This window comes from Bos indicus x Bos taurus, chromosome 17 (assembly GCF_003369695.1).
Source record: "Bos indicus x Bos taurus breed Angus x Brahman F1 hybrid chromosome 17, Bos_hybrid_MaternalHap_v2.0, whole genome shotgun sequence".
NCBI classification, from domain to species: Eukaryota; Metazoa; Chordata; class Mammalia; order Artiodactyla; family Bovidae; genus Bos; species Bos indicus x Bos taurus.
The window spans coordinates 27,738,858-27,760,978 of record NC_040092.1 but is presented as its reverse complement, the minus strand read 5'-3'; the positions used below and the strand labels follow the sequence as shown (position 1 = coordinate 27,760,978).

Here is a 22,121-nt window from a genome sequence, read left to right as displayed (position 1 = left end):
CCATGGATGTGCCAGATCATTATGCTGTCCACAGTGCTATAGGTCAACTACATCTCAATAAAACTGGGGAAAAAGGAAAGAATGGAAGAGGCTGGGAACGTGGCCAACCAGCAGTGGCCTTGGGCCCACCGAGCAGCAGGGTAGGCTGGCGGGCACTGAGCTCACGAAGGATCTAGGGGGACTCTTAAATAACCAGAACTGCATCCCCCAGGGTTTAGGAACTGATCATGTTTCAGGCGGCCCCCAGAACAGGGGGCCTAGTGGGGACCCCTGAGTCCAGCAGCTGCACTGGTCACAACATCCCTGGGCAGTCTGGTCTGCCCTCCTATGTGACCCCTGGGTCAGGCCAGAAGACAGCGTGGTCTCAGTGCAACTGCTCTGCTGCCCTCGCCCACCTAGGGGTGCAGGGTAAGGATGGGGAGTGAGGCAGCTTTGCCGGGTTGGGGTAGGGAAGGCAACAGCAGGTCCTGTCATCCAGGAAAGACCCAGGTGCTGCCTCTGAGCTGGAGCTGGGGAAGGTACCATACCGTGGGGCAGCAAAGGCTCCCTCCTGCTAAAGAACAGTCTAGAATGTGCCCACAGGTGCTTCTGGGAGCTTTCTCTGGCAGATGTGTGAAGGGGGTGCCCTGGCCTGACAGTTTCCCCTCCCCCAGCACATAGCCACCTTCTGATACAAGAGACAGAAGATGATGGCGAGGCTACAGCCACAGCTCTGAACACCTGTGTGTGAACCTGCATCTCCACTCAGCATCATGACAGAGTCAGGCATGAAAGGCAAAGAAGGGGGCTGTCGGGTATCACCAAATACTCCATCTATGACCGGGCACTTGTCATAACCTTATAAAACTACGTGTGACCACACGACTCTTAAATAACCAAGGGTCCAGCTCATGCTCCCCTCTGTGAATCCCTATTCCCATCCCATTCCCCCACAGATCTAACATTTTTTGGGGGGAATTATTTTATAGACCCCAGATCATGTGTCTCTGCAATAGAAATGTGCTCAAAAACCGACCACAAGACTCTTAAGTATTCAAAAATAGTCTTCTGGGTTGATAAACTGGTACAATTATTATTGGTATGACAAGTATACTACGATTATAGTAAATAACTACTAAATATAAAAAGTGAAATCTAACAGATGGAGAGGGCTATCTCTTCTTCAATTAGTTCCTATATCCACAGGATTCAATGTCAACTCTATTGTTTTCCAATTTACAGATCAAAACACCGAAAAAAATCCCATTCCCCAAAATAAACTGATGGGATGAGGAAGAGCTTTGTTGTTGAAACGTTCCTCAATCCTTTGCTCCCTTTCTGAGCTCTCGGGTCTGTGGCCAAAAACCACATCCAGACCAGTGCCTTCCTAGCTGGAAGGACGAGTCCTGCAGGTGGAGACAAAGCAGAAGCCACCACCTGGCTAGAAGCAGCTGCAGCCCCGCCCCAGCCCACATGAGAGCATCTGTCCTCAGACCTGCGCCCACAGGGGGCAACTGCGGGCACAGCAGGCAGAGGGAAGGATGAGGGGTGTGAAGGCTGCAGAGGCCACTCCCCTGGAGCCATGAGGGAGGCACTCCTCGGAGCCTGTTTATCCCAACACCAGAAAGAACGTTCTGGTTTCCAGAGTTATCACTGAGAAGTTAGCCAGGTTTTCCCCACACCCCTCTCAGTCACTAATTTTCTAACAGACAGTTTACTCTCCCATGAAGTTTTCAGAAATCTGCAGTGAAATCTGCATCCAGTAAAAATCACCACCCCCACCCCCGGCCTTTCTTTTCTGGGCAGCTTGTGGGATTTTAGTTCTCCAACCAGGCCTTGGACAGTGAAAGCTTGGAGCCCTAACCACTGGACCTCCAGTGAAAGTGTCAGTCATGTTCAACTCTGCAACCCCATGGACTGTAGCCTGTCAGACTCCTCTGCCCATGGAATTCTCCAGGCAAGAATCCTGGAGTGGGCTGCCATTTCCTTCTCCAGGGGATCTTCCCCAACTCAGGGATCGAACCTGAGTCTCCTGCGTTGCAAGCAGACTCTTAACCTACTGAGCCACCAGGGATCTGGTAGTGGACCGCCAGGGAAACCCCAAATTTTCTGGATGCATGGTATTGTGAGTGTTGAGAAAGGCTATGAACAGGACATTTGCATCACCCCCAAATCTCCAATGGCCCTTCTGAGGTCAATCCTTTCCCCTACAGCCATCTCACCCCTAAAATCCCCAAGCTGTAGTCTGACTCTATAGTTTTGCCATCTCCAGGATGTCATATAGGTGAAATCATACAGAATGCAGGGGCTTCCCTGGTGGTTCAACTGGTAAAGAACCTGCCTGCTAGGAGATGTAAGAGACGTGGGTTTGATCCCTGGGTCGGGAAGATCCCCTAGAGAAGGAAATGGCAGCCAATCCAGTATTCTTGCCTGGAAAATTCCATGGACAGAGAAGCCTGGCCGGCTACAGTCCATGGGGTCGCAAAAGAGTCAGACATGACTGAGCATGCATGCACAACTACAGAATGCAGCCTTCGGTGTCTGGCCTCTTCCTTTCTGCACAGTACACTTGAGATCTGCCTGCCGTCCCAGCACCAGCAGCCTGGTCCTGCTTCCTGAGTGCTGTGTCATCATCTGGAGGGAACGCAGTTTGCTTCTCCCTTTGCCAGGTGAATGACTGGGTTGCTTCCAGTTTGCGGAGATGATGAATAAAGCTGCTCTCAATGTTTGCATACAGGTGATTATGTAAATGCCTGTTTTCATCTCTCCTGTGTGAACAGCGAGAAGTAAGGTTGCTGGGTCAGAGTAAATGATGGTTTAAATAATACAAGCTGCTTCCAAAGAGGCTTTACACTTTCAAGTGCCCACCAAGAGCATGGGAACGGGCTGTCCTACATCCTCAGGAGCCAAGGTCTTCACTGTTGAGCCAGTCTAACGTGTGTGTCCTTGTATCTCACTGCTGTTTTTTAAATATATGAACTTTTAAAAATCAGTACATCTAATTATGAGATCTTATTCAAAGTAGTGGCCAATGTGAACAACATTTTAAGATACCTGCAACTGTAACACAACACAAAAGTAACTGATCAAAAGTAGTAGTGGGAAAGTTGCAGGCATTGCTTTTACTACCGTGATTATGCCGCCAGCGTTCAGATTCCCGAGTAAAGCTAAAATTCCAGCTATATCCGTGAAAATAAAGATGTAATATTTTCTTCCATCAAGTTCACAGATACTGCTGACTTCTACGAGGGTTTAGAAGTCCTGCTTTCAGAGTAAATTCTGGACACATTCAGGACACACGGCTGCGAAGATTTAGAGAAGAGGCAGGACCCTATTCAAGAATCCCCTGTGCAGTGCAGATGTATGTTCTGTGATGTTTCTGTCCTTGCTGTGTTTGTGGGCTGGAGGTTCCCACTTGGAGCCTGTATGTTCAGGACTCGCTTTGATGTATTTGAAAACAAGTTCACCTACTCAAGTTATGGTTTTCCTTGAACAGCAAACAGCTTCCAAGTCCTTATCAGACTGCCAGCTTAGTTAACGTGTTAAGGGGAATAATTCATTTCACTGTCTTCTACCTCAGAGGTCAGCAGGGTGTGACCTGCGGGGCGGCCAGGGATGGGGGCAACGTGGACACTGTGCTGATGGGGTAGTCCTGGGGGCAGATCTTCTTGGCCAGCCGCCCCTTCTTCTTCAATGCTCAGGCCTCCTGGTACGATGGTGAGAGGGTGGGGGCTGAGTGCGTGGAGTCTACTTCTATTCTGAGCCGTCTTCTAGGTCCTGTGGGTAACCGCAGTCTGAATCATAGGCGCTCTGGACCCCACAGGTCACAAACGGCACAATGACGCGAGTGGGGCCATCTAATTGGTTGAAATCTGGATCGTAAGAGTGGTCTAGCAGCGGCTTGGACAGGTCAGGCAGGAAGCCCTCAGGAGGGTCATAACCCTTACAGACAGCAAAGGCCTCGATGCTGGCGTTCCGGCTGCTCCTGGGCTTGGCACAGAGCACGCTGGAGAAGAAGACACGCAGCTGGCTGTAGACCAGTGTCACATCCCGGCCTCGGAAGATCTTGGCCACAAAGCAGCCCCCTGGCTTCAGGACGTGTGTAGCAATGTTCAGGGCAGCTAGGAGGAGCTGCGACTGCATATACTCATCGACATCATGGAGGCCGGTCACATCAGGGGCCCCATCGCACACCACTAGGTCTGCGGGGCAGTCCTCAAAGTGCTGGACGATCTCCTTGGCAGTGGACAGCTGGGTGATGTCCCCCTGGATCTGCACCACACCTGGCAGTGGGGCCATAGCCTGCAGATCCACAGCCACCACGTGGCCAGAGCCCTGGCCCCCGATCTTCTGACTCAGCACCTGGGTCCAGCCGCCTGGGGCCGCGCACAGGTCAACAGCCCGCATCACGCCTTGGAAGAGGTGGAATTCCTCATCCAGCTGCAGCAGCTTGAAGGCGCTGTGGGCACGCCAGCCAGTCTCCTTGGAGAGGTGGTGATAGACATCCTGCTTGTCCTCTGATGTCCGGCCCATCTCACAGTTTGTCCAGGCACCTGCCAACAGTAAGCTCAAAATTTCAGTTTGGAGAAAAGGAGTGAAGCAGGTTGCCAGTCCAGGAGCAGTACAAGCCTCGGCGAGAGCGCAAACCAGTGAGATTTCAGGATTTCAGTTTGTGTTCTCAGTTGATCTGAGTATGTCGCAGATGCCTAAGGGCAAGCAGAGTGGGGCAAGCCTGTCATCAAGGAAAGCGGTCGTTTGTGCGAAGCGGAGACCAGACCTGAATGTACCACGAGTTCTAGTATCTCGTGCCTATGTGGCCAGTCTGGCGAACTCTCTCACTGCTGTTCTGCTGGGGGCACAGGTTCAATCCGTGGTCAGGTCAGGAAACTAGGACCCTATATACCATGTGGCATGGCCAAAAACGAAAGAAAAGAAAAATGAATTATTTCTCATTAAGTTTTCACAGTTCTTCATTGGGAAATGATAAGAAATATACAATATACTGGTCTCTGTCCCCAGCTCCTGACACAGAGCTCCTAGAACCCATGGAATCTCCTGAGTGTCAAGGCTGCCAGGAGGGTCTTTTGATCTAACCAGGTGACTCTTGGTGGGCTCCTGGCCAGAGGATGATCACCACAAAGACTATATACTATGGTCAGAAGCTTGGAACCTTCAGCCTTACTCCCCATCCTCTGCGGAGTAGAGAAGGGCTAGACATTGAGTTAATAATCAGGCCCAAGTAATGGGACCTCCACTGAATCCCAAAGGACAGGTCTAGGGAAGCTTCTTGCCGGGTGAATGCAGGAAGGTGTGGAGACTGGAGCCCAGCGAGGGCACAGGGGCTCCACACGCCTTCCCCACACTCTGCCCTGTGAATCTCTTCCATCTGGCAGTTCCTGAGTTATACCCTTTAATCATAAACCAGTAACCTAGGAAGTAAACTTTTCCTGAGTTCTGTTCTAGCAAATGATTCAACCTGAGGATAGTGGAATCCTCCTGATTTATAGCCGGTGGGTCAAATGGCCAGGTGACAACCTGGTCTAACTGGCACCTGAACTGGGGTTACCTGAGGGGCTCTGCGCTAGCCTTGGGCTCTCAGCATCCAACTGCGCTCTGCCAGGACAGCTGGCCAATGTCATGGGAACCTGGAGAACTGCTTGGTGTGGGAAACCCCACACATCTGGTGTCAGAAGTGCTGTGAGTGCAGAAAATACGTGTTTTATTATTATTTATATATTCTATGTACTTCATGTATGGATGTGAGAGTTGGGACTGTGAAGAAAGCTGAGCCCCAAAGAATTGATGCTTTTGAACTGTGGTGTTGGAGAAGACTCTTGAGAGTCCCTTGGACTGCAAGGAGATCCAACCAGTCCATTCTAAAGGAGATCAGTCCTGGGTGTTCATTGGAAGGACTGATGCTAAAGCTGAAACTCCAGTACTTTGGCCACCTCATGTGAAGAGTTGACTCAATGGAAAAGACTGATGCTGGGAGGGATTGGGGGCAGGAGAAGGGGACGACAGAGGATGAGATGGCTGGATGGCGTCACTGACTGGATGGACGTGAGTTTGAGTGAACTCCAGGAGTTGGTGATGGACAGGGAGCCCTGGCCAGCTACAATTCATGGGGTCGCAAAGACTCGGACACGACTGAGCGACTGAACTGAACTGATGTACTTCATAAGTTGTGTCTTTTGCAAATGTTTTCTCCTAGTAACTCTTTTCATTCTCTAAATATTTTTCACATAGCAAACTTGTTTTTAAATTCCACTTTTTTTCTTTTATAGATTGTGCTTTTGGTGTTGTATCCAGGAAATCTTTTTTAAAACTTTTATTTTTGGCTGCACCAGGTCTTCATTGCTGCACATGGGCTTTCTCTAGTTGGGGCAGGTAGTGGCTACCATTTGTTGGGGTGCCCAGGCTTCTCATTACAGTGGCTTCTCCTGTTGCGGAGAACAGGCTCTGGGCACCCGGGTTCAGTAGTTGTGGCACACAGGCTTAACTGCTCCCAAGATCAAGGATCGAACCTGTGTCCCTTGCACTGGCAGGCAGATTCTTATCTACTGTACCACCAGGGAAGTCCCAAGAAATTTTATCCAAGGCTACAAAGATTTTTTTCCTGTATTTCAGAATTGTGAGTTTTACATTTCCGATCCATTTTGCATCCATTCCTATGTATGGTATGAGGTAGGGATTGAGATTATTGCCATAAAGTTTTAAATTTCAGTTGTTTTAGTTTCTAGATCTGGTTCATGTTTCCATCTGCTTGGTCTCTGATGACCCTGTCTCTTCTCCATGCTTGTTATTTCCTCCTTTTGCTTCTTTCACTATATTAAATACATTTTGCTTATCGTATTCTAGATCCAGCAATTCTATCATCTAACATATCTTCAGCTGTGAGTCTCACTCCTGAGGGCTCTGTGCTATGTATATTGTGGTTTTCTATTATGAATGTACATTCTGGGGGGTCCGCTGGCCTGAGGCTTGGAGGTGAGGGTTCCTCCAGTGAGGCTAACATTTTCTGAGGTCAGTCCTCTGGGCTTAGACATGGTGCTAATGGCTTCCCTCACTGATTATTCACAAGACCACCAGCAGACCAAGCCCACCATCATCCCATGTGACACAGAGGGAACTGAGGCTGAGAGGGGAGCCTCTCGCATAGGACAAAATGCAGTTGGTATCTTCAGCCCCTCCACTCCTTCACAACTTGGGACTAAAGCCCAGGACACAGGCGATTTCCTATTTCCAAATGTGCTTGAATAAAGTACATGTATTGCAGACAAATATATTTTATAAGATGTTCAGATCTCGTTTCTTCCATCACAGTACATCATATAAATTCAGGGGAAACATTTTTAAGTTTTTCAGATCACATTATCTGATACAGAATTTCTTTTAAAGATTTTTATGTGAACCATTAAAAAACTCTTTATTAAAGTCACAAAGTTGCTTCTGTTTTGTTTTGGCTTTTTGGATGCATGGCATGTGGGACCTCAGGTCCCTGGCCAGGGATCAAACCCACACCCCCTGCATTAGGAGAAGTCTTTTTTGTTTTTTAAATTTTTTTTTTTTGTTTATTCATTTATTTGGCTGTACCAGGTTGTAGTTACAACATGCAAACTCTTGCTTGTGGCATGTGGGATCTAGTTCCCCAACCAGACATTGAACCTGGCCGCCCTCCATTGGGAGTGCAGAGTCTTAGCCACTGGACCACCAGGGAATTCCCTAGAAGGTGAAGTCTTAACCACTGAACCTCCAGGGAAATCCCTGATATAGAATTTCTATGCAGAAAAATTTGAAGGAAAAAAAATTTTTTTAATTTATTTTTCTGCATCTGGTCTTACTTTACTTGCAGCATTAAGTGATCTTCATTGCTGTCTGTGGGATCTTTAGTTTCGGCAAGTGAGAGCATGGAGTCTTAACTACTGGACCACTAGGCAAGTCCCAAAAACTTTTTCCCATGTTTTTTTTTTTTTTTTTTAAATTTTATCAGTGTACAGTTGAAATGAAAAGTTGCTTAATTATATACAAAAAGAAACAGAGATGTCATAAAGGAAAAAACAATTATGTAAAAAAGTTCTGTGGGTGTGTGTTGTGGTTAGTTGCTCAGTAGTGTCCAACTCTTTGCGACCCCACGGACTGTAGCACACCAGGCTTCTCTGTCCATGGAATTCTCCAGGCAAGAATACCAGAGTGGACTGCCATTCCCTTCACCAGAGGAACTTCCTGACACAGGGATGGAACCCTGGTCTAGTGCATCGCAGGCAGATTCTTTACCATTTGAGCTATAGGCCAAGTCCTATGTTTTAACAAAGTAAAAATGTTCTGAACAAAGTTAAAAAGACAAAAATAATCAAGGGGGAAATAATATGCAGTATTTTATTTATAGCTGCAAAGGGAAAATATCCCTAATATAAAAACAGCCCCTACAAATTAGTAAGGAAACAACTTACTGGGGAAATGGCGAAGAGTATGAAGGGCATCTACAGAAGAGATGACAGCGGGCAACAGCAGCTGAGAAAAAGTAACAGAGCTCAACAGCAGAATGCCCTTTCACTTACTCAACTGGCAAACCTTCATGATGTAAAGTAAAGGGTCCTCCCCTACACGGCATACAGGAATATAAGTTGCTATATTTGGGGAGAAATATTCTGTCAATACCTGTTAAGATTTTTACAATTTATTCATTTTTAAAACCAATCATTTATTAAACTTTTTATTTTATACTGGAGTATGGTTGATCACAATAAACTGTGGAAAGTTTTGAAAGAGATGGGAATACCAGACCACTTGGCCTGCCTCTTGAGAAACCTATATGCAGGTCAGGAAGCAACAGTTAGAACTGGTCACGGAACAACAGACTGGTTCCAAACAGGAAAAGGAGTACGTCAAGGCTGTATATTGTCACCCTGCTTATTTAACTTATATGCAGAGTACATCATGAGAAACGCTGGGCTGGAAGAAGCACAAGCTGGAATCAAGATTGCCTGGAGAAATATCAATAACTTCAGGTGTGCAGATGACACCACCGTTATGGCAGAAAGTGAAGAGGAACTAAAAAGCCTCTTGATGAAAGTGAAAGAGGAGAGTGAAAAAGTTGGCTTGAAGCTCAACATTCAGAAAACTAAGATCATGGTGTCTGGTCCAATCACTTCATGGAAAATAGATGGGGAAACAGTGGAAGCAGTGTCAGACTTTATTTTGGGGGGCTCCAAAATCACTGCAGATGGTGACTGCAGCCATGAAATTAAAAGACGCTTACTCCTTGGAAGAAAAGTCATCACCAACCTAGACAGCATATTCAAAAGCAGAGACATTACTTTGCCAACAAAGGTCCGTCTAGTCAAGGCTATGGTTTTTCCAGTGGTCATGTATGGATGTGAGAGTTGGACTGTGAAGAAAGCTGAGCCCCGAAGAATTGATGCTTTTGAACTGTGGTGTTGGAGAAGACTCTTGAGAGTCCCTTGGACTGCAAGGACATCCAATAAATCCATTCTAAAGGAGATCAGTCCTGGGTGTTCAGTGGAAGGACTGATGCTGAAGCTGAAACTCCAATACTTTGGCCATCTCATGCGAAGAGTTGACTCTCATTGGAAAAGACTCTGATGCTGGGAGGGACTGGGGGCAGGAGGAGAAGAGGACAACAGAAGATGAGATGGCTGGATGGGATCACCAACTCTAAGGACATGAGTTTGAGTGAACTCCAGGAGTTGGTGATGGACAGGGAGGCCTGGCGTGCTGTGATTCATGGGGTCGCAAAGTCGGACGGACACAACTGAGCGACTGAACTGAACTGATGGTTGATTAACAATGCTGTGACAGTTTCAGGTGGACAGCAAAGGGACTTAGTCATACATATACATGTATCCATTCTCCCCCTAACTCCCCTCCCACCCAGGCTGCCACATAACACTGAACAGAGTTCTGTGCTATACAGTAGGATCCCTATTAAGATTTTAAATATGTGTATCTTTGACCCATTATCCTAATTTAGTTCCTACTAATGGGAATCTATAGAAACAAAGCAGAATGACCTACGTTTTAAAATACTTACCTCAGCTTTCAGTGACTGGAATCAAAGATCTCTCTTGGTAAACATCACATTGCACTTGAAAATACGTGGGTTATTTTCAAATATCTTTTGATATTAATTTCTAACATAATTCCACAGTGATAAGAAAACAGACTCTGTATGATTTAATACCTTTATACCATGAAATTTTTGCACCTTGTTTTATGTTTCTGGATACGTTCCAGTGTCTCCTGGTTTATACTCTATGGGAACTTAAATAAAATTTTTATTCTGCTGTTGGGTGAAAACTGTATAAATCTTAATTATGTTGAATTGGTTCATAGCATTTTCAGGTCTACTATATCCCACATTTCTGTCTATTCATTCTATTATTTTTGAGAGCTTGATAATGAAACCAAATCCAACTAAAAATCTTAATTTATCTACTTAAAAATAATTGTGATAGTGGATCTATATGTAACTTTGTTCTGTATTTTCCAAGTCTCCTGTCAATGTGTTATCATACTTTCATAATTTAAAAAATTAAAAAAAATTTTTTTAAAATACTCACCTCAGTATGACTCTTTAGTGGTAAAAGCCGGACTCTAAGTGAAAAACCCATCAATGGGGAATAATGAAATAAATATAGTATATGCTCACTGTGGATTATTATCAGACATAAAAAGAATTAAGTTGTTTATCTCTTGACTTGAATAGCTGTTGGAGATCTATTATGTGAGGAAAAAAAGTGGGGTGGGGTGGGGTAAATAGGTCTAAGGACAGAGAACAGAAAGGAATTCTTATTTTTCTATGTTGTTTGAATTTTATGAGACTATTTAAAAACTAACTGGTTAAGACTCCATACTTCCAATGCAGGAAGGGCAGGTTCAATCCCCGGTCAGGGAAGTATGATTCCATATGCTGTGGTGTGGTCAAAAATAAATAAATCAAAATACAGAAATAAGCCAGGTGACTTTCCTGGTGGTCCAATGGTTAAGAATCCACGTTCCAATGTAGGGGGCATGGGCTGGATTCCTGATCAGGGAACTAAGATTCCACATGCTGTGGGACAACCAAGCCTGCAATACCGCAACTAAGACCTGATGCATCCAAATACAGAAGTAAATAAATAAGTACTTTAAAAAAGTAAGTCAGACACAAATATGTAATCTCTGTGGCAGTTGGAATGAAACAAACACAGGAGAATAACAAAGCTGGGTTTTCCTTCTTCTTAGAGTACCTCAGCACAACTCTGCATCGAGCACAATCTTTCACCACTCTCCTCCACATGGTCGGTGTCACCAAAACTTTGAGGGGCCAAGACTCATTTTAGACCATTTTGTTCTCCTAGTCCAAACGTGTCGTGCCCCATAGTTCTCAGGGTCATGTCTGAAAACCATATTCTTATACCACCCGACAACTGATGATCCTCCCAAAACTTCCCCAAGGACCCCTACATTGCATTATCAACTTTCAAATATTAAAACTTCACTGCTTTGGGGCATCCATAAAGGAAACTTATGATGATAACTGATATTTAATTATTAATATTATGAACCATCAGTGGTGTATCAACAGGCCCAGGAGTACAGAGAGTCACACCCAGAAGTACTCTGTATCACGCTGTTCTCATTAAACCTATTTTTCTTCGCAATCTCATCTGCTACATATTGTTAAAGGAGAAACTTCTATTTATCTATTACCTCGACGTCAACATTAAGTAGACACTTTTATAAATAAACTAACATGTCCATTTGCTTGGCTAAAGGTTAGAGAAATGTGTGTGCAAAACCTGAGTCATTTTGTAGGCGTTGGCCATCTCTACACAATACACAAAGCCCCTAGGAAGATTTTAAGATTCGACATCGCATCTGGAAAATAAACCTGGTTTTGAGAGACCCTCCACGCCCTCAGTTCTGCAGACGCTGAGACAGCACGCGTCATTCTCAGACCCCGGCCCCGTGAGTGAGGCTGGAGAACCGTTAACCCAATCTGGCAGCCTGGGAGCCTAGAGATTTTTCGCACGTGAACTGAGAGCTACTCGAAGCTAAACCAGGTTTCCGTGAGGAAGAAATCCTTGTCAGCTTCGGGGACAGACTTCCGTCCCTGAAACTACGCAAAGGTGTTCACAGTTCTCGCTGGGTCCTGGGGAAGGCCTCCGGGGAGAGGGGGTGGGGAAGCGCCTCTTCCGACTGACGCCCCCGGCGGGGTCGCCAGACGACGCGCCGACATGGAGCACCCGCAGGCGTCAGCACCGAGGACAGCGCCCTCCAGGGGCCGGCTGGGGGCTCCCGGGAAGAGAGACACCAGGGCAAAGGTCACGGGTGGGGGGCAGCGCGGAGAATTGAGGATGAGGTGGGCCGGGGGAACCGCGGGGCCACTGGCGGGCGCGGGGGCTGAAAGCTGCGCCGCCATGAGCACGTCCCCCCCGCCCCCCGCCCGGGTGCGGACAAGCTTCTGCACTCACCGTGGCTGCCCGGCGACACGGCGGCGAGCGCCAGCGGGGCGAGAGCTGCGTCAGCCGGGTGACCAGGCCCTTTCCACTTACCAGCCGGCCGGCCTAGCCCAGTGCGCAGGCTCAGCGGTGTAGGAACCGGAAGGAGAGGCGGGATGCGGGCGGGACCTGCGCGCGGGTGCTCGGTCAGCGCCTGCGCACTCCCCCGGCCTTGTTCACCCGCGGTCACCTGGGCCCAAGCCCTCGTTGAATCATTCTGTTTTGCGTCCAACTCGTCCGTCCGCTCCTCCCCCGTCCCGTCCACCCCCTCATCACATACTTAATTACCTGTTAACGGTGACGAAGCACATCTCGTCCTTGCCCTGATAGAACCTGCGGTCCAGGGAGGAGGGGACACACATCAACAAGTAAATAACCAATTAGAAAATAAGGCTAGGCCAGACAGGCCGAGCAGCTTGAGAAAGGGAGGTGGTGGTTGAGTGCCTATTTTCAGTTGGGGGAAGGGAGTCAGAAGACGCCTAATAGGCTAAGCTGGGATATAAAGGTCCACAGGGATAATTTGTTTTCTCCTGTGACCAGGGAGATGGTCCAGTGTGTCTATCCCTGGTTTCACTCTTGCTGCCACTAAACACCATCTGCACTGCAGACAGGGTGAGCTTTCAAAATTGAAAATCAAGTCGTCCTCCAGGTTTCAACCTTCCCCATTTGCTTGGAATGAAATTCAGATTGCTTGTCATGACCTTGTCCCTGTTTCTGCATGGTACTTACACTGTTTTGAATTCTTCTATTATCTGTATGGAGTATGAGAATGTAACCTCCTTTTCTACTCTGCTCATAGATTTAGCTCCAGGGCCTTGAAAACAAATTGCCACATGGTGTGAAAAGAAGAGAAGCGAAAAGCAAAGGAGAAAAGGAAAGATATAAACATCTGAAGGCAGAGTTCCAAAGAATAGCAAAAAGAGATAAGAAAGCCTTCTTCAGCGATCAATGCAAAGAAATAGAGGAAAACAACAGAATGGCAAAGACTAGGGATCTCTTCAAGAAAATCAGAGATACCAAAGGAACATTTCATGCAAAGATGAGCTCGATAAAGGACAGAAATGGTATGGACCTAACAGAAGCAGAGGATATTAAGAAGAGATGGCAAGAATACACAGAAGAACTGTACAAAAAAGATCTTCACGACCCAGATAATCATGATGGTGTGATCACTGACCTAGAGCCAGACATCCTGGAATGTGAAGTCAAGTGGGCCTTAGAAAGCATCGCTATGAACAAAGCTAGTGGAGGTGATGGAACTCTGGGAGTTGGTGATGGACAGGGAGGCCTGGCGTGCTGGGATTCATGGGGTCGCAAAGAGTTGGACACGACTGAGCGACTGATCTGATCTGACCTGATCTGATGCTCAATAAAGGGATTCCCTGGTGGTTCAGACAGTAAAGCCTCTCTATCCTGCAATGCAGGAGACCTGGGTTCGATCCCTGGGTTGGGAAGATCCCCTGGAGAAAGAAATGGCAAACCACTCCAGTACTCTTGCCTAGAAAATTCCATGGATGGAAGAGCCTGGTGGGCTACAGTCCATGGGGTCACAAAGATACGACTGAGCGACTTCACTTCACATGCTCAATAAACATTAGCTGAATAAACCAATAATTTTCCATCTCTCTCATTAGCTTTGATTTTCTTAAAGAAATGAACCAAGTGTTGCTTTTTCAAAAAAAATTTCCATCACTAGTGATAAAGCTGGCATTTAATATGCTTCAATAAATATTTGCTGAAGAGGATAAAATAGGACCACAGCACAGCTGGGTAAACACTGCTACCTTGTACAAGGTAGTACTGGAGAACAAGAATATTATGAATAATAAAATGCATCCGGTCTTTCCTCCCTGTGTGGCTTTGGAACAGAGTGGCCAAGAACGCATGGTCTCTGAGGAGAGAACTGGTGATTTCACTGAAAGACTCCATTCCTTCTAGTTCCTTCTACTCTGTGGGGGAGAGGCAAGGAGAAGAAAACTTCAGCTTCCAACACTACTTGGTTTCTCTGTATTTTGTTTTCACATGAATGAAATAAATACAATATCTTACTTTAACTTGAACAGTAGTTTTCTATGAAAGACAAAACAAACAAGCATATAAAAAGGTCAATTTATTATACCTTTTGTTTGGTGGGATATCAGTGCCCTTTAAAACCCTACTATTCAAGTACAAATGATTATGTTTACAAAGTATTTACAATTTCAGTCTTCTTTCTTTATATTTTAAAACACAACAGCTATCTGGACACAACAATTAACAAAAAATCCTGAAGGTGGCAAAAGGGAAAGCCTCTGCCTGAGGAGGCTCACTTCAGTCTCCTGCTTCCCTCAACCCTCTGACCACCACCCGGCCCCCACTAGAACAAATGTCTCTGAATCAACGAAAAACTGGGTGACTGATTTCCACGGTGGCCAATTCCAGTTTGACAGTGTTTGGCTGCTTTATGTTCTGAAGATTTCTTTCAATCATTACCACTGCACTGGGGTGGGGGTCGGGGGGGGGGGACCCTATTCTGCAAGGTAATATGGGATTCTGCCAACAGTATCAATCTGAGGAAACCTGGAAAACACCACCCTAAACTCACACTTAAATATGTAAAGTTTAACCTTTAAAACAGAAGGTCAAGAAAACAATACACTGGAACTTTTACCTACAAATGACACTATGGAAGACTATGAGGTCAGTGGCGACATCTAGATGTTACTAAATTGAGTGATACCAATAAAACTATTTTCTCTCCCATATCTTGCGACAGGAAATTGCAAAGGAAACAACTTCTTTCACTCACATGGTAAGACAGGGCAGGAGTTCCACACTGCAAATATTCAGACTCCAGTTCTGTTCTCTTAGAAGGCTTTTGAGAGACTTTTCTAAATTTTTCTTCTAGTGTTCTAGATTAATAGAGGACTTCTATTCAGCAGCTATTTCTAGGATATTCTAAACACTCAACATTTCACCACCATCTACAAAGAGACCGTCAACACTCCATGAAAGATAAGAACAAAACCATCGGCTGCACAAATTAAAATAAGCTGAAAAGGAGAATTCCTTTTTAGTTTTGCACATTTGAGGATTTAAAAAAATGTAGAAACTCTCCTCAGCACTCAGCTATGAAGTATTTCCTGCACGCAGTACTCTCTCATCACAGCAGGTACCAAAGCACAATGAACAAGTCAGAAGGCAAATTACAGTGTTCTGTTTTGGTATGTTCAATTTATTGAAATGTTAAATCCCTCCCACTTTCAACACCTCATTTTAACTTTTTTCCAAATTTCGTGCCAAGAAGGCAAAAATGAGCTGCTTAGTTGGCTTCACTAAGGTATCAATTGCCATACTGCTGTCCACATAAATTGATGGGAAATAAGAAAAATTCAGGACAGAACACTTTCCTTTTTGTCATAAAAAGTGATATAAAGGGGGAGGAAACTGATTAAAATGAAAAATCTCTTGGTATGCTAAAACTTTTCCTTAGTACACAGAGACCTCACACAACCTGATCTCCAGGACGAAAACTGTAAAATATGCACGGAGACAGAGCAGAGAGGGTGTCATCAGACGAGTGCCTTTTCCTTGGGTGGACACTTCCAGGTAAGCAGACATCATCACCCAATCAAGTCCACTGCAGTTGCCATAGTGGGGAAAAAAAAAAAACAACACCTAAAAGCAGCAAACACAGGGCCGCCTCTCTGCCCCTCAACCATGGGGCTGCCACGCCAAAGAGCTTGGACAGCTCCCCGCTTTAGGCAGAAACCCAAGCAGCCGATCTACTCACAGATGAGACATGACAAGTCTAGTATGAAGATGCCACCACATCCATTTCTGTAGATTATACTTGTAGGTGCATAAACACACCACCTGTATAGAGACTTCTCACCTCCGCAGGTCACGCCTGGGCTCGGCCTGAGAGCAAAGGGGCGATGCAGGCTGCCTGCCCTCAGTGGGCATCTGGCCCCACCCTGCACTCAGCGGTGCACTCTGCAGTGTGACGACCCTTGCACAGCACTCTGGGCCCTGAACCACTCCCAGATGGGAGCCTCACAAAGTCTTCGGGAGCTGCCTCAATACTCTAAGTCCAATTACAAGTTTATCCAAAACCTGGGAAAATACTGTGGATGTACTGGGATGGGAGCAGTCCCAAAGGTTCCGTTTACATGGAAACTGGTCATTCTAGGGGAAGCCACACCAGTGCTCTTTGGAATGAAAATTCAACCTCAGGTCACTTCCGTTCAATGCCAGCTGGGGACACGTTATAAATGTGCTTCGATATGTATCAGCCTTAAGCCTCTCCTTTAAGGGTCCAAACAAGTCACATTTTAGGAGGGAGGGGAAAAATCACACTGGTTTTCTCTGAGATGACCTACCTTAGATGTTAGACAGTTTTTCTCCTCCCATACTGTGTTTTCAAATAGGAATAAAGAACCAAACAGAGGCAGATGCTGTCAGACCATGTTTTAGCTTCTATGGTCTACTTTATGACTCACTGCACCTTCCAAATGGCTGCTTGCAACATGCAAAACACTGTACACTAACAGAGAAATTCTAGCTGGCTTTCAAGACCCAGCACTATTGCTCTGGAGGAGAAACTAAAGGTCAAACACCTAGGAAAAACTGCCACTGTCACTTTTTCGATCAGTTACGTAACACAGAAAGGGTGTTCGCTGAGAATTGCCGCTCCAGGTGCTGAACATCCCACAGGATCCAGTCCCAGGGTTCAGTAAATAAAGTCTATCCCATCTTGGTAGGACGGTGGAACGCACAGGTAGCCCGCCTGGGGCTGCCCCTCTGTCCCAACTAGGGGCACGGAGGTTTGGTGGGTGTCTTTAACCTGACGGCAGGGACCCTCATCTGGAGCTTGGGCTGCTGGTTCGGGCTGTCGGAGGCGGCTGGCACCTGGGCAGGGGTGGGGACACCAGGGGTCTGCAGCTGGGCGGCCGCTGTGGTCACCACTTGCTGCTGCATGAGCTTCTGCTGCACCACCTGTGCTGTCGCCGTCACCGCAGGGATCATCTGGACCTGCTGCCCAGCAGCTGTCGCCTGGGTGAGAGTCACAGTCTGAGGGGAAGCCTGAGCCAAAAGAGAAACACACAGTGTCGAAAATGCATGTCAGATGACACACAAAATTAAACACTCTTGGGTGTGGGAAGGAGGGGTGTTTAGAAACTTAGCTAGCACGAATGCATCTGTGAAGTGTAAAAACTACCCAACATATCAAAATAGGACCTCCAGTGTCTAACCAAACAAAAGTCAGAACACTGAACTATTGGTGCTTTTAGGCTAAAAGTGGATGATGCCTCTGGGGAAACGCACACGTCAACGACTGGGGACTGACAGCGCTGGTGTTCAGCTTCTAATACCATTTGGTTTCTTGAAATCTACGTGCCAGCGTGATTTTGAACAAAATAAAATTATTTTAAAGCACTGCTTTTATACTACCACATTTCTCAGCAGTAAATAAAATGGTAAGAACCCGAAAGCTAGGCTCTGTTAGGAAGGTGTGTTAGGTTGGTGCAAAAGTAATTGCAGTTTTGGATTGTGAATTTTATAGGCTCAAACACATTTTTATTAGTCAAAATAGGAACCATTAAAATCAACACATTTTTGCCAATGGGAAGTAAGTTTGCTTATTCTTCTACCATAAAAATCTGTGCTTCTGGATTCAATGAATTCTTGAAAAGCATTTTCTGCATCCTGCTTGTGGTGAATGTGTTTTCCCTGCAAAAAGCTATCAAGAGATGAGATGAGTATGGTGGATGAGGCAAGAGTTCACAGCCCAATTTGTTCAACTTTTGAAGCATTGGTTGTGCGATGTGCAGTCGGGCGTTGTGAAAATTGGGCCCTTTTTATTGACCAATGCCAGCTGCAGGTATTGCAGTTTTCGGTGCATCTCATCAATTTGCTGAGCATACTTCTCAGATGTAATGATTTTGCCAGGATTCAGAAAGAATTCAGAAAATCAGACCACTAGCACACCACCAAACAGTGACCATGAACATTGTGGGTCCGAGTTTGGCTTTGGCAAGTGCTTTGAAGCTTCTTCTTGGTCCAGCCACTGAGCTAGTTGTCACTGGTTGTCGTATGAATAATCCACCTTTCGTGGCACGTCACAACCTGATCGAGAAATGGTTCGTTGCTGTGTACAGTAAGAGAAGACGGCACTTCAAAACGATTTTTTTTCATTTGCAGTCAGCTCATGAGGCATCATGTATTCAGCTTTTTCACCTTTCCAATTTGTTTCAAATGCCCAGGGATTGTAGAATGGTTGATGTTGAGTTCTTCAGCAATTTCTCAGGTAGTTGTAAGAGGATCAGCTTCTATGATAGCTCTCAATTGGTCATTGTCAACTACTGATGGCTGGAAACTATGCTCCTCATCTTCAAGGCTCTCGCCTCCTTTGGAAAACTTCTTGAACCACCAGTGCACTGTATGTTTGTTAGCAGTTTCTAGGCCAAATGCGGAGAAGGCGATGGCACCCCACTCCAGTACTCTTGCCTGGAAAATCCCATGGACGGAGGAGCCTGGTGGGCTGCAGTCCATGGGGTCGATAAGAGTCCGGCACGACTGAGTGACTTCACTTTCACTTTTCACTTTCATGCATTGGTGAAGGGAATGGCAACCCACTCCAGTGTTCTTGCCTGGAGAATCCCAGGGATGGAGGAGCCTGGTGGGCTGCCGTCTCTGGGGTCGCACAGAGTCGGACACGACTGAAGTGACTTAGCAGCAGCAGCAGGCCAAATGTGTCACTGATATTGTGAGTTTTCTTCCCTACTTTACGACCCATTTTGAATTTGAATTAAAAAAAAATCACTCAGATTTGCTTTTTGTCTAACATTTCCATAGTCTAAAATAAATCTAAAATAAACAGGAAGTAATAAGTCATTAGCAAAAAACATTAAGTGAGAACTGCACATTAAAATGATGTATAACAACCACATTTATTAAGAATGTATTCCAATATCAAACAGCAAATTTCAATAATGCAAAAACTGCAATTACATTTGCACCAACCTGATAAGTCCTGGTTGCTGCCTGTATTATTCTACTTCTGAACTCAAGGTCAATACGAGCAGATTCTCTTTTCTTTGTTTCCCTAAAACTCATGTGTGGTGGCTTCAGCTGTCATGATACACCTAAGATTACTGGCTGAAGGAAGAATCCCAGAAATGAGCCCCTTCTCTGTACACATGACACTGAGTCTGAACACATCTGTTCAGGCTTTTTCCTGCCAGATTAACGATATCAAGTGTTTTCCCCAAAGTTAACTGCTTTTTCTATACTATGAAAATGACAAGCAGTTCTCTAGGAATTAAAATTCTGTTTCTTCAGAGAGAAACCGAGATCTCTCTCTGTGAGTACCTCCTAGGTGGCTCTGGTCTCCGGATCCTACCTGTTGGGAAGCAGAGGCGACCTGCTGGATGCTGGCCACGGGTGTCTGCTGTTGGACAACTTGAGGGATTTTTGCAACCTTGGACAAAAGGAAAAAAGCCAAACACAGAGGCCGAATCAGTGTGTGCACGAAAAGACATTTCTCACCCTTTCTCTCCTTCTCAGCTCTTAATGCAAAACAAAAACAAAAACAAAACAGTGGTCAGATGCCACAAAATAGCAACTCTCAAAGTGTGCTCACCTGGAGCCCAGAAAGTTGGTTATTGCACTTTTGTACTGAATAACAATTGTCTTCCTAATCTGTAATCATCTGTAATCTGAGGCTTTACTGGTCTCATATTTCAGACAGTCACATTTTTCTTTTACTAAAAATCTCTGGAAGTTTACGTGAGAGAATTAAATGGAAGATGGGACATTTGGGCGCCACTCCAGGCGTGCTTCCACTGTGAAGCGCCCTGGACCCATGCCACGGTTCAGCCCTAGTCCCGAGATGTGCCACCAAGTGGTTCCTTCAGCACTTTTCTTCATCACAACCGAGATATTCCTCTTTATAAAACAAAATTTTCCACCCGATGGTCACTTTTTGTAAACCTGCATATCGTGCTATCTTGACACAATAAGACAATTCAGGCCATCTGTCTACTCAGGGCTTCAGGGGCACAGGCTCACAGAAGCAGAAGGGGCTCCCAAGTGGGCAGCTGCTGGGGGCCATGGAAACCTTGCTCAGGCCTCTAACTGGTAGAACGGGATGAAAATAAGTCATGCCCAAGATAATTCTGGAGAAAATGTGAAATTATATGATGTACTTGCAAATAACAAGCTCTGAGTAAATATGAATTCTCATTAAGAAATTAAAATTAATCAAAAGACATTTACTAGTTTACTATAACTTAAATCAAAAACTGTGAGTAGAATTTACTGAGATCAAAGCAACCCCTGACTGAACCCTGTGTTCCTCTGACAGGAGAGATGGGCAATCAGCTGCTATAGCACACGGGCCACAGCTCAGATGGGCAGACACTGAATATGCTGAAATGCCGTGGATAAAACTAAGGTGACACCTATATTTTGTTTTTATTTTACCCTAGTCCCTCTTTATTTTTTTAATTGGAGGATGATTACTTTACAATGCTGTGTTGATTTCTGCCATACAATAATACGAATCAGCCATAACCATATAAATATCCCCTGCCTCTTGAGCTCCCTCCCACCCCTCCCCTAAGGTGACATCTCAAATGCATCAATAAATTTGCACAGTCCAGAGCTCCCAGTTTCAAAATCTAAGCAAAGAGGGGAGACCCCAAGCCATGACAAGGCTCCAAAGACCCTGTGCTGCAGGTGAAGCCTTAGACTGGGTTTTCACCACCCCCCGGGTGTGGCAGACAGGAGACGCATCCAAACCCGCTCTCAGGGGGAGCTAACAGGGGGGCCTCATGCTGCCCCCTACAGCTGCAATCCTGTCACTCAAAGGGTCTGTGAGGAGGTCACCTGAGACTTCAGTGGTGGGCAGGGGAGGAGGAGACACAGGCTGAGAGACCAAACCCTCAAGCCACAAGCTCGTGTGGTCCTGACTGCACCCACAGAAGCCTAGCAGAAGGAAGAACCTACCTTCCACCCAAACCTCAAAGCCTTCCCACAAACAAGCTTCAAGGGAAACTGGCTCACAACAAGACAATTTCTATAAAGACAAAAAACCCCACAGTTCCTGAAGCAAGAACAGTGGAAAAGAAATAAGTAAAATCAGCTGAACCTTGACTTCAAATAGGGGAATTACCAGACACGCACAAAATAGTATGCTGCTCTGCGCAGCTTGAAAACACGTGTGTGAACAAGAAACTACAAAGACCAAGCAGATCTGAGATAAAAACAAACAAAACTTCAAAGAATAAGAATAAAATAAGTATCACCAAAATTAAAATTCAATGGGCAAATTTTAACAGCAAATTAGACCTAACAAAAGGGAAAATCATTGAAGAGGAAGGCAGGTTAGAGGATGTCACTCAGAATATAGCACAAAGAGACAATGAGAGGAGAATACAAGAGACTGAAGGTGCGTGGGAGGCGGGGATGCAGCAGCGGTGGCATCTACCGCAATAACGGCTGGCCAATGCCCAGGTTCCAGGGGGTCGACAGATACCAAGCCAGGGCGTCATGGCATTCATAAAACCCAAGACAAAGAAAGGCACTTTCCAGGCAGTGCTAGTGGTAAAGAATCTGCCTGCAACGCAGGAGACACAACAGACGTGGGTTTAATCC

General features: G+C 45.7%; 1 protein-coding gene, 1 long non-coding RNA gene and 1 pseudogene across 16 annotated transcripts in view; 1 reads left to right on the top strand and 2 right to left on the bottom strand.

Moving 5' to 3' along the window:
• Window positions 1-2,095: 2,095 nt before the first annotated feature.
• LOC113907637 lies at window positions 2,096-12,549 on the bottom strand (annotated as a pseudogene). The gene is made up of 2 exons (XR_003515250.1): window positions 12,456-12,549; window positions 2,096-4,532 (listed from the first exon to the last, which is right to left on the bottom strand). The product of XR_003515250.1 is annotated as a putative tRNA (cytidine(32)/guanosine(34)-2'-O)-methyltransferase pseudogene (transcript).
• Window positions 12,550-12,689: 140 nt separating this feature from the next.
• LOC113907638 lies at window positions 12,690-13,322 on the top strand. Its single transcript, XR_003515251.1, has 2 exons — window positions 12,690-12,850; window positions 13,282-13,322. It is a non-coding gene; the product is annotated as an uncharacterized LOC113907638 (long non-coding RNA).
• A 1,255-nt stretch (window positions 13,323-14,577) lies between these two features.
• EP400 (E1A binding protein p400) overlaps window positions 14,578-22,121 on the bottom strand; it is a 107,178-nt gene continuing 99,634 nt past the window's right edge. For 13 of the 14 annotated variants that reach the window (XM_027567091.1, XM_027567102.1, XM_027567095.1 and 10 more), the window contains 2 exons: window positions 19,867-19,944; window positions 14,578-17,546 (listed from right to left, as the gene is read on the bottom strand). In XM_027567091.1, the coding sequence (XP_027422892.1) occupies window positions 17,274-17,546; window positions 19,867-19,944 (351 nt within the window). In that variant the 3' untranslated portion in view covers window positions 14,578-17,273. The remainder of the gene's footprint in view (window positions 17,547-19,866; window positions 19,945-22,121) is intronic. The other variant, XM_027567101.1, reaches the window with a different exon arrangement.